Source organism: Pongo pygmaeus, chromosome 2 (assembly GCF_028885625.2).
Source record: "Pongo pygmaeus isolate AG05252 chromosome 2, NHGRI_mPonPyg2-v2.0_pri, whole genome shotgun sequence".
Classification (NCBI taxonomy): domain Eukaryota; kingdom Metazoa; phylum Chordata; class Mammalia; order Primates; family Hominidae; genus Pongo; species Pongo pygmaeus.
This window is the reverse complement of record NC_085930.1, coordinates 85917010-85929528: the sequence shown is the minus strand read 5'-3', so window position 1 is coordinate 85929528 and position 12519 is coordinate 85917010. Positions and strand designations below refer to the sequence as shown.

Sequence of the window (12519 nt, the reverse complement as noted above, 5' to 3'; positions counted from 1 at the left end):
CTAATTATACAACTTCCACATAACCCAACAATTATCCCCCAAAATGAAGATTTATATTTATACCAAAAACCTGTTCATGAATGTCTAGAGTGGCTTTATTTGTAATAGCCAAAAACGAACCAACCCAGATGTCTTTCAACAGATGATGGTTAAACAAACTGTGGTAGGTACATCCATATCATACATTGCTACATAGCAAGAAAAAGGACTGTAACGGGATTATTACACATTGTATGCCTATATCAAAACATCTCATGTACCTTATAAATATATACACCTACTATGTACCCACAAAAATTAACAAAAGAAAATGGAACTAAATACTGATAAATATAACAACTTAAGAGTTTTCCACAAAACTCTCCCTGAAAAGTAAAAACAGGATGTTACCACTGCAGTGTCCTGCAGCACGGTGCACTGGTAGAGACCACTGATCTGCAATGCTTTGTCAACAGAGTAGACAGCTGCCACCCCAAAATGCGGGACCCTAATTCACTGTTAGGACAGGACCTTCTAACCACGGATGCCTTTCAGGGCTGACACATGTGATCTGTGTAGTTGTAAAGGGATTTAATGTTTAGCTATAGCTGTCTTGAAATTTTAACACGGGTCCCTGCCTTTTTATTTTGCACTGGACTCTGCAACCCAGGTAGCCAGTTCTAGTGTCTGGATACACAAAAGGGATGGTGAAAGGGAGATTGGCAGGAGGGAGAGTTAGGTTCTGGTCTCAGCTCTACCACTCACTATTTCATGACTGAGGCAGGCCACTTTCCTCTGGGCTTTATTTTCTATGTGTGGATGAGGGGTGTGTGTCCACATGCTATACATACTTGGGTACTTCAGCTGACCTTCCTAATGCAATATACCCCCAGCAATAAAAATGGCTCAAAATTATAGTCATCCTAAAATAAGGAATGGGGCATTTAGAAAAACAACCACAATAGGTAATTCTGACAGACACGCCTGGGGTTGAGGGCCACTGTGTGGGAGCAGCAAATGTCCCTTACTGAGTATAAGGCTGTCACAGCAAGCGCTTCTCAACTAAACAGAATGCATCTGTGTTCTCAGAGGGAAAGCCATTGCTCGGTCACTCACCCTCACCCACTTTTGCTAAATGCTAATGATAATAAATAATATTACTATCATAGAGCCCTTTTTATTTCTCCTCCAAGACATACTACTTACTAAACAGATTAGATGAGCTTTAAAAAATAAAATGGCACACTGCCAAAGAGCAGTACTTCATCAGATTCTGTCAAAAACTAAAGGATGGTTTTCTTTTCTATTTTTTAACACATATATAGAAAATGACCCAAAGTATCCATATTACCTTGTTAACTTTCACACCTTCTTTTGGAGTTTGTTTTGTCGCTAGATTGTACCCAATCATCTGTTTAGCCAGCTGTCCCACAACATTAGGGCTAAGAGAAAGAGAAAACAAGCAGAAAATGAATGTTTGTTGAAAATCATTTAAAGCAGAGTCCTTACACAGAGCCTCATGTCTACACTGCAAAGGGTTCACCTTCACCCTCACAAAATCCATGGATCTTTCTGCTTATGTGCTGCGTGTTTAGCACTGTACTAGAGGCTCACTGAGAGCAAAATAAAAATGAGTTCATGAATGAATAAATGAAACAAAAGATGCTTTGTGACCTCTTCGCCCAAAAAAGTTACAGTCATAGTAAAGAGAGAATGCTGAAATGCACACCAGATTCAGATAAGGGTTGACTGACGATCCGACAGTGGAAAACTGGGGAGATATTGAACAATGAGAGGGAAAGGAAGAGGGTAAAGATCAAAGTAAATAGTAAAAAGGTGTGTGACAGGAACAGGGAGGAGAGGAAAGTGTTCAGTGCTAGGAGATGCAGGAGATGAAGTTGAAAAGACAGGCTCAAATAAAGGAAGGCTTGGACTATCAGAGGGGAGGTACCCCAGATGCCACTGGTAATGGGGAGTCCCTGCAGGTTCTTGAATAGAGGAGTGACATTATGGAAGTAGCATTTCAGTTGGAAGTGGTATCATTTCCAACATTTATGATGAATCATTGATTGTCCAGGACAGAAGGACTGTCAAGTTTTCACCAATTAGTAAGAAAAATCATTTTGTGGGAGCAGAAGGAAAACTAGGGCACTGCCAGAGCCCTCTACCTATGATTTCAGTTTCTTCTAGTTGCTTTGGCCCACTCCTACCCCACCACAACCATCCTCAGTGTGCCTTTCAATCTTGAGCAAGATCTTCCATAACTGCTTGGCCAAAAGACAAGGAATAACAACCTCCAGACTTACTCTTTTGTTAAATGAACACCTCCTTTCAAACCACTATTGAAGACACCTTTTCCTCTTCCTCCAGCTAAGATCTGGGCTTTTAAAACAATTTCTTTTGCATCTGAAAAAGAAAAATCCAGAGTTGGTAGCTGATTTTAAATTATTTTCTTGTTTTTTAAGCAATAAGGAAAGCAATAATGGCACATAACTTCCAAGTAACTGGTAAAAGCTCTCTCAAACTAACTTTGAAAATAAATGCAATGAAGAACTTCAAAAAAACATCTATGTGCCTAAATACAAAGCTTGTTTACTGAGGATATTCAAATGCTTCCTACCAGTTTAATCATCTAATACTTGACCTTCCCAAGGGAAAGCAAGACATGTGTTCCCTTGCTCTTTTGAGTGTGTCAGAAGAAGCTAAATAAATCCTGGAAGGAGGTATTAATTTTACTGTGTAATGGCACTCCCATGTGGCAGAGGCACCAGTCGGCCAGTAAGAGGAGATAACCATCAGAGATGTCAAAGGGAAGACTGGATTATGTGGGGGAAGGTTTAAAGACAAGACACAAAGGTCACAGTTAATAACTGCATTATTGGAAACCAACAGTTTTCTGAGCAGTTGTTCTATATATTGATAGAGTTGGGCAAGGGAGGAGGAAATGGATTAAAACTAAAAGTAAGCAATATTTTAAAATTATTGGCAAGGTAACAAAATATCCTGGGGGAAAGTGGTTGTGGAATCTTTATTTCTCATCACACTCCACGAATGAAAGAACTCTCTAATCTTGACTTTTTAGACAAGACTTATTAACACAAATATCTTCCCTTGCAGGGAAGTTGGGTGCATGAAGTAGCCCAGTGACAAATGGGGCCTTTAGCAAACAGGGTAGCTCCCTTCCTCAACCACCAAAACAAAACAAAACAAAAACAAAAACAAAAACAAAAAACTGCCTCCAAATCAAATGTTTAATAAACCAAAGAGCACAAATCTGCAGACCACAGCTGATATCCTGTTTGTGAGACATATTTATTTAAAATGACAGAACCCAACTGATCCCCTATAAGGCCATGAGAGTATTCTGGTTCAGTATACCAGATTTAGAATCTGCAAACCCAGGTTTCAATCTGGCCTTCATCCCTCACCCAGCTGTGTGACATTAGGCAAGTTACTTAATGTCTCTGGAACTTGGTTTATTCAACTGTGAAATGATGAGGAGGGTTGTTTTAAAAATTAAATGAACACACATGAACGCTTTATTCCAGAGCCTGAAAACTCGTGATTAATTAAAAACTATTGCCTCAACCAGTTAGTTCATTTATTACCTTTGTATATTGTAAAGAATGAAAGGGATCATTACAGAGATGGCTAAACCAAAAAACTAACAAGCGCTCCATTAAGTTTGGTTATTTCAGCTATTACTGTCACTGTCATCATCATTGGTACTCATAGGCAAGCAGGTAAAGGTTCAAACGGAAAGAGCTGTGGAAGGTTTTATCATCAAGGCAATGGGGAGCTACAGAAGTATTTTACAGAAAGCATTTGGCCAGCCAATGTCACACCATTGAGGCTCCTTCACTGTCTTCATTGGTTAGTCTTCTTGTCTCCTATATTTGCTTACACTCAGAAAGCTGAAGCCCACCTTTTTCTCAGAAGCAAACACAGTTCTTTCTTAGAATGCTGTCCTGCGTACCCTCTAGCAATAATTTCTGCCCTGGATACGAACCATCACAACATCGGTCAAGCCCTGTCTTATAATAAACTGGTTTCCATCAAGCTGAGTAGAAGATAAATTAATTGTCAGAAACTCACAAGGAAAGCAACCAAGTAAAATGAATACATTGCATATTTACCATACTGCAAGAACAGTAGTAAGAGCAAGGATATTGGAGTTAAACAGACCTGGTTAAAATCTCCAACTCCACCTATCACTTTCTTTGTAGAGAAGAAACAACTGAGATTTAGAAAGGTAAAAGTAGCATGCCCTTCTGTAAATCAGTCATATTAAAGAAGTTTACAGTGTAAGGATGATGTGAAAAATAAATGAAATACAGTAAAGTGCCTGGCACATTTTTTTAAAGTCAAAATATGATAGCTATCATCATTATAATAATTTTCAGCAATTAAGAAAAAATGGCACACAGGAAGACATTTCCTATTTTTCTTTCGAAGACATCAAGTGGAAAAAATACTTTTTGCTGTCTACTCAAATTTTTAATTGTGATCACTTCAAATTCTTTAAAATAACTGGCATTCCATTGCCATTATCATTTTTCATATCCTTGTCATCCTGAAGAGATGCTTTCCTCTCTGAGCTCTCCAGCAGCAAAACTTGAAAGCCAGAGAGAATACCTAATTGGGCACTGTTAATTGGCACTACATAGGCTTGATTAGATCAGCTTTAGTCACTAACCATCAAGACACAGAAAGAGTTGTATCCTCAATGAAATGTTGTCAATTAAACGTGTTGCTATTTGACCTCCAGTCAAAAGGATTCCATGCAAAACAGTTGGTAAAACAAGCAACCAGTTCAGACTCTGAAACCATAGATCAGGACAAATAGAGAAAGACAACAACCTACGCACATCTGCAACATACACCCCAGGCCAAAAATGAGTTCACTAAAATCATCTCTTTTGATTACATCTCAAGTGCTAAATCAATATAGTAAGTCAGCAAGTCAGCAGCCCAAAGTAAAGCAAGTTTTTCTCATCTTGAGAAAAACTCTCATGAAGTAATTTAATTCAAGGCTTATTTACTCAAGGTGCTGAAAATTAAGATGTCTAAATCCCACTCAACAGTAACTCGTCTCTTCATTCAGTATTTACCAAATTGATTCACATGTACTAAATGTCACTGTTTCTATTTATTTAAAGATCTGATCTCTCCCAAAACTCAAATTTCTGTTTTTATTTAACATTGCCTCTTGCCCCAATCCTGAACAGTATTAGAAAAGAAAAAAAAATCCCATATATGAAATGCAATTTTTGTCTGAATAAGATGACTTAACCATCCTTTAGAAAAACAAGCTAAAAGGACAGAGGAAAAAAATAACCGTAATAGGTGTTGGGGTTTTTTTTGTTGTTTTTTGTTTTAGACAGAGTCTCACTTTGTCACCCAGGCTGGAGTGCAGTGGTGTGATCTTGGCTCACTGCAACCTCTGCCTCCCGGGTTCAAGCGATTCTCCTGCCTCAGCCTTCCGAGTAGCTGGGGTTACAGGCACATGCCACCATGCCCAGCTAATTTTTTGTATTTTTAGCAGAGATGAGGTTTCCCATGTTGCTCCGGCTGGTCTCAAACTCCTGAGCTCAGGCAATCTGCCCACCTCAGCCTCCCAAAGTGCTAGGATTACAGGCATAAAATAGATTTTATATAGAAGTAGACTACAACCTAGACATTGATAATTATATTATTGGACTCTGAGTTGGTATAACTTGGGTCTGGATAACTCCAAAGTCTTTGCTCTTAATTGCTATTTTTATATGCAGTAGCCTAAGTATGCAACGTCTTCACTAAATTTTGTTCCTTTCTTAGTGAGTTTCTGAAAATAACCAGTACTCATGGCTAGGTTTTCACTCAGTTTAATGGGAACCAGTTTATTAGAATTGACATATATTTTAGTAGAAAACACTGTAAGATATATCTGACAAACTTATAAATATGTAAGACTCTCAAACACAATATCACTTAAGAGAACAATATTTAGAGCGATTTAAAAAGTCTAAGCAAAACCTCACTCTGTGGTCTTTATTACTCTATTAGCTGAATTATAACAATGCTTTTACAAATGTTTTCGTTTCATTCTTTACCACAAGTGTTATTCTAATTATAATACAGTTTTATACCAATTTTTATAGATCCCCAATAGTCACATGCTAGATAATAAACATTCTTGGAAGCAGTAAATCTAAAGGGAAAAAATCGATTCATTAAGAAAAGCATTATCTAAATAGAATACACATTTTTAATTAAGCAAGCTTTGTAAAATGTGGTTCACTTAATTTTCTTAGAGATGGCTTTCTGAAAACATATTTACACAAAGTAATGCTCACAAGACATATTTCAGAGCCATAATAGGAATCATAGTAAATGTCTGAAATGTTAATCAAATATATTGACAAAAGTAAGTTATTTTCAACTATTTTTTAAAAACAGTTCAGTGATGAGTCAACTATTTGTGTTACTGAGCTGGTTTTTATTCAGCATTGCTCTTTCCTAAAATGTAATACTTTCCTAAATGCTAAATGTATCACTGATACTGAAATGAGATGACTACTACAATGATCATCTATTTAGAGTCAATAATATTGGACTTGTGGAAACTAATTTCTATGGTTCACTGACTGGAGCAAAATTGGAATATCCAGTTCTCAGCACAACTGCATTGTGTATGTAGCATGGCAATCACCTTTCATGAGAGTTGATAGAATTCCTAATTGAGAAAGTTATATTGTATTTCAGAATTTCAGATTTACCTATTACCAGAAGGCAAGGAGAAGGGAAAGTGGAAGGCAAGAGAAGAGTCAAAAGATACTGTGTAAAGATGAACTTTAATAAAGAATATACAATTATATAGAGATAAGTTAGAGGCCTTGGTGCCAATTTCCCAAAGGAAATGAGCTCACTTCTATGTTTGCATTACGACTTCAGAACCCAAACATAAAAATAGAGAGTTACCAATCTTCAATCATTACTATGATATCACCTATAGACTGACACATATTTCCTCAAGTTGTAACTGGGTCAATGGGCATAAGATGATACTGTAAATAATTCTCCATATGTCCAAAGGCATCTTTGAGACTGAAATAATTATTTCAGCTTTCAACATGTCTGACACGGACTTTTCAAATTTGGGACAGAGAATTTCAAACATATAGCATATTAGAATAATCCATTTCACCGCTGGTCACATCATTTGACTGAATGAGACTGGAGATAATGGCTCTCCAGTAGACTGCTGCCCATCAGAGATGTGAATCGTATATGTCTAAAACAGCCACTTTCAAATATAAGTACAGGACAGAAATAGAACCATCTCCAGGACAAGGATTTTGTGATACAAATAGGAAGTTATCCAGGGAGATATTATTTCAGATCAAGAAATCCTTAACTGATAAGGCTTTCATATAAGTTTTAACTCTAAAATTTCCTTTTGAATATGATTCCATATTATGAAAAAAAATCCTTTCTTTGGATACTGTGGGGGCATGATAATGCCATTTTGAAGAGTTTGATTATTTAAAAATGATAATATCTTAATACAAAATGTATTTATGCTTTCGATGGAATAATTTTAATTTTAGTCCCTATAAAAATTCCTAAATTAAAGTTTATTAAATCACAGTTTTTTCGTATTTGCCATATTCTTAAAAATATTGTATATTTATTACTATATTATAGGCCACATTAAAATCTGTAATATAAATTAGGCTACTCTTCTGATCTTGTCACTAATCTTACTTATTGCTTTCATAACCGTTAATACACATTTTGTTGGTGATAAAATTTTTAAAGGTAAATAAAAATTACCTCTAGAAAAACCCAATTCAGTTGTAATATCTTACTATTCTCAGTAAAAGATACAATCTTGCTCTTTTCATGTAGTTTAATACTAGTAAGTCAGTCTTACATTGTATTAATTATATTAAAAGATATATTTCTACACAAAAGCCTTAGGACAGAACTCCCTAACACTGATGGCAAAAAAGAAAAAATGCCCGTGTGTCCTCATTCAACACCTGTAACTAATTAAAGAATTTCTAACATTGTAAGAATGAAACCATAGGACATTAAACAAATCTTATGCAAATGAAGCCACTTGAAGAAATGACAGTTTTTCAGAAAAATACAAGTTTCTTCAAAAGAACAAACTTCCAGAAGAAATCTCTACTGATTTATTACAGGACAAAGCAATCCTATTATGATATACATTGACAGTAAAAATACCTGTGTAACACTTGTAATTTCAAGAGATGCTGGAAACAGTCATGGAAGATGAAAAGCATTTATGAAAGCCAAAAGTATTTCTACTGTATTATGTGTATGTATTTAAAGGAAGTTAAGGAAAACTAGCTATAAAAAAATCATGTTTCCCCCTGATTTTCAAACCAAAGATGTGAGTCAGCCAGGGTTCAATTAAGGAGGCAGAACTACTATGACTTATAGACAAGGGATTTATTATAGGAATCAAAGATTGCACAATTACAAGAGGAGCTGAGAAACGGCAGGTCTAAAAGTGAGGTTGGAGGGTCCTAGGAGTCCCCAGCCAGCCAAGCAGAGGAATCAGCACCTCCAGATGGAGAAGTGGATGGCAAAGGAGGAGCTGGGGAAAAGGACTTGGGACTTGCTGCCAAGTGCTACAGTTTGGATGCTTGTCCCCACAAAATCTCTCGTTGAAATCTGTCCTCCAGTGTTGGAGGACAGGCCTAATGGGAGGTGCTTGGGTCATGGGAGAGGATCCCTTATCAATACATTACCTGGAACTTAAAATAAAACAAAATTAAATTTAAAAATAAATAAATAAATTACCCGTCCTCAGGTACTCTTTTACAGCAACACTAAACAGACTAAGACACCAAGCATCTCATGATGGGCCTGGGTCCATATCGCTCAGCAGGATCAGCACTTGGGACAAACAGCTGGACACAATGCAGAGAAGAGCAAGGAAAGGCTGGAGCCTCTTGCTAACATCTCCACATCTGCCTGTCACTACCTAATCACAATGAACTGCAGGGAGTAATCACAAATTCTGTGCAAACTCCTTTTTTAGTCAACTCGAACCCAAAACTATACAGGGAAGGGGATTCTGGAAAACGTAGTTCCAGCTAAACAAGGTGACACAGTACAAGTCATCACACCTGATAGCTAAAACACCTGACAGCAGAGCCCACAAGTGTTGCAGGTTCAAAATGAACAGCTCTGAAACGCTTCTGAGTTGCTTGAGAATCCACCTCTCCTTTAGTTGCATATTATTGAAGGCTACCTGACATTAAGGGGATTCTCTCGTCAACCATAACCAGTGATGAGGAAGGGAAGAACAAAAGGTGGCAACAGCCAGAACAGCTCTTGGTATGCACACACTCATATCCTGCTGGTGGAACATAAACTCATGAAGGTTTCATTTTCAGAGCCAATTGGAATGACCGTGAAATTTAAAATGTATGCAATATATACACTGTCTGGCTGCACCTATATTTAAAGATGTTCGTTTCACTTTTATAGCAATATTACTAATTTCAGAGATCATCCACCTTCTTGTTTAGAAATCCTGTATTTTCCTTATTTTCTGTTATTTAAATCTGTTCCTCTCTCAGACCCTCCTCCACTGGTTATAGGCACCCTCATAGGCAATCACAACTACTGTCCAGAATCTTTGCCCTGCTGTCTGTTCACTGCCATTATTCACTGCCTATGGTCTCTGGACCATACTCCTGCCAGTTTTCTCTAGGTATTCCTGTCCACAACTGAGGAAAATCCTCCACCTTCACACAAGTAGGTCCTTTCAGAGGGTATACTAAAGCTGTGTGGCTGAGCCCTTAGCAACAGTTTTTTCCTTAACAGCATGGACTAAATGAACACCCTCCAGGGAAGACTCTGGCTCAATCAGGCACCATTTCACACTAAACCTGAGACCTCTGTGCCTGCAAATCACCAAGCCCTGCTGCCCAGTTGTCTTCTTCTCATTCAGACACATCATCCATCAGGAACCCTTCACCTCTCCAACCTGTTTTGCTCTTTAGAGGAACTCATTCTCTAGACAGCCAATGCAGACTGAAATCAAACTCCCTCTCACAGACTCCTGAACCCCGTCCGTGCAAATCAAGGAGTCAGGCTGGGCAACTTATTTCATACAGCTTAAAAATGCACAACAGTTAAAAAGTACCTGGAATCTTTGAAGGCAATTAGGAGGGCGATCTGCTTAGGGCTCACAAAATATCCTTTGATAGCGCAATCCTACTTCCATGAAAATTGACAAGAGAACTAAAGATTTTCATTGCAATGTAGTTATAATAGTGAAAAAACTAGAAACAATCCAAATGTCCACCAACATTTGGACACTATTGGGAAAATAAATTTTATGTATCCAAATAATGAAACAATAAAACACCATATGTACAGTCATTAACAATAATTAAGTATACTTTTTAAAATTATACTTTATGTTCTGGGATATATATGCAGAACCTGCTGGTTTGTTACATAGGTATACATGAGCAATGGTGGTTTGCTGCACCCATCAACCCGTCATCTACCTTAGATATTTCTCCTAATTTTCTGTTATTTCTGTTACTTAAATCTGTTCCCCTCTCAGACCCTCCCCTACCCCCAACCCACCGACAGGCCCCAGTGTGTGATGTTCCCCTCCCTGTGTCCATGTGTTCTCATTGCTAAACTCCCACTTATGAGTGAGTACATGCACTGTGTGGTTTTCTGTTCCTGTGTTACTTTGCTGAGAATGATTGTTTCCAGCTTCATCCACGTCCCTGAAAAGGACATGAACTCATCCTTTTTTATGGCTGCATAGTATTCCATGATGTATATGTGCCACATTTTCTTTATTCAGTCTATCACTGATGGACATTTGGGTTGGTTCCAAGTCTTTGCTATTGTGAACAGTGCCGAAATAAACATACATGTGCATGTGTCTATATAGTAGAATGATTTATAATCCTTTGGGTATACGCCCAGTAATGGGATTGCTTGGTCAAATAGCAATTTCTAGTTCTAGATCCTTGAGGAATCGCCACACTGTCTTCTACAATGGTTGAACTAATATACACTCCCACCAACAGTGTAAAAGTGTTCCTATTTCTCCACATCCTCTCCAGCATCTATTATTTCCTGACTTTTTAATGATTGCCATTCTAACTGGCATGAGATGATATCTCATTGTGGTTTTGATTTGCGTTTCTCTAAAGACCAATGATAACAAGCTTTTTTTCAGGTTTGTTGGCCACATGAACATCTTCTTTTGAGAAGTGTCTGTTCATATCCTTCACCCACTTTTTGATGGGTTTGTTTTCTTCTTTCTTGTAAATTTGTTTAAGTTCCTTGTAGATTCTGGATATTAGCCCTTTGTCAGATGGACAGACTGCAAAAATTTTCTCCCATTCTGTAGGTTACCTGTTCACTCGGATGGTATTTTCTTTTGCTGTGCAGAAGCTCTTTAGTTTAATTAGAGCCCATTTTTCAATTTTGGCTTTTGTTGCTATTGCTTTGGTGTTTTAGTCATGAAGTCTCTGCCCATGCCTATGTCCTGAATGGTATTACCTAGGTTTTCTTGTAGGGTTTTGATGGTTTTAGGTCTTATGTTTAAGTCTTTACTCCATCTTGAGTTAATTTTTGTGTAAGGCGTAAGGAAGGGGTCCAGTTTCAGTTTTTTGCATATGGCTAGCCAGTTTTCCCAACACTATTTAGGAATAGGGAATCCTTTCCCCATTGCTTGTATTTGTCAGGTTTGTCAAAAATCAGATGGTTGTAGATGTGTGGTGTTATTTCTGAGGCCTCTGTTGGTCTATATCTCTGTTTTAGTACCAGTACCATGCTGTTTTGGTTCCTGTAGCCTTGTAGTGCAGTTTGAAGTCAGGTAGAGTGATGCCTCCAGCTTTATTCTTTTTGCTTAGGATTGTCTTTGTTTTAGGGGCCCTTTCTTGGTTCCATATGAAAGTTAAAGTAGTTTTTACTAATTCTCTGAAGAAAGTCAATGGTAGCTTCATGGGTATAGCATTCAATCTATAAATTACTTTGGGCAGTATGGCCATTTTCACAATATTGATTCTTCCTATCCATGAGCATGGAATGTTTTTCCATTTGTTTGTGTCCTCTCTTATTTCCTTGAGCAGTGGTTTGTAGTCCTCCTTGAAGAGGTCCTTCACAAACCTTGTAGTTGTATGTCTAGGTATTTTATTCCGTTTGTAGCAATTGTGAATGGGAGTTCACTCATGATTTGGCTCTTTGTTTGTCTATTAATGGTGTATAGGAATGCTTGTGATTTTTGCACATTGACTTTGTATCCTGAGACTTCGCTGAATTTCCTTATCAGCTTAAGGGAATTTTGGGCGGAGACGATGGGGTTTTCTAAATATACAATCATGTCATCTGCAAACAGAGACAATCTGATTTCCTCTCTTCCTATTTGAATACCCTTTATTTCCTTCTCTTGCCTGATTGTCCTGGCCACATCTTCTAATACTATGTTGAATAGGAATGGTGACAGAGGGCATCCTTGTCTTGTGCCAATTTTCAAAGGAAATG

General features: G+C 37.6%; 1 protein-coding gene across 3 annotated transcripts in view; it reads right to left on the bottom strand.

Annotated features, from left to right (window-relative positions):
* SUCLG2 (succinate-CoA ligase GDP-forming subunit beta) overlaps positions 1-12519 on the bottom strand; it is a 292876-nt gene that overhangs the window by 154493 nt on the left and 125864 nt on the right. For all 3 annotated transcript variants that reach the window (XM_054480754.2, XM_054480755.2, XM_063661853.1), the window contains exons 3-4: positions 2286-2385; positions 1331-1421 (exon numbers count right to left, since the gene is read on the bottom strand). In XM_054480754.2, coding sequence (XP_054336729.1) covers positions 1331-1421; positions 2286-2385 — 191 coding nt within the window. The remainder of the gene's footprint in view (positions 1-1330; positions 1422-2285; positions 2386-12519) is intronic.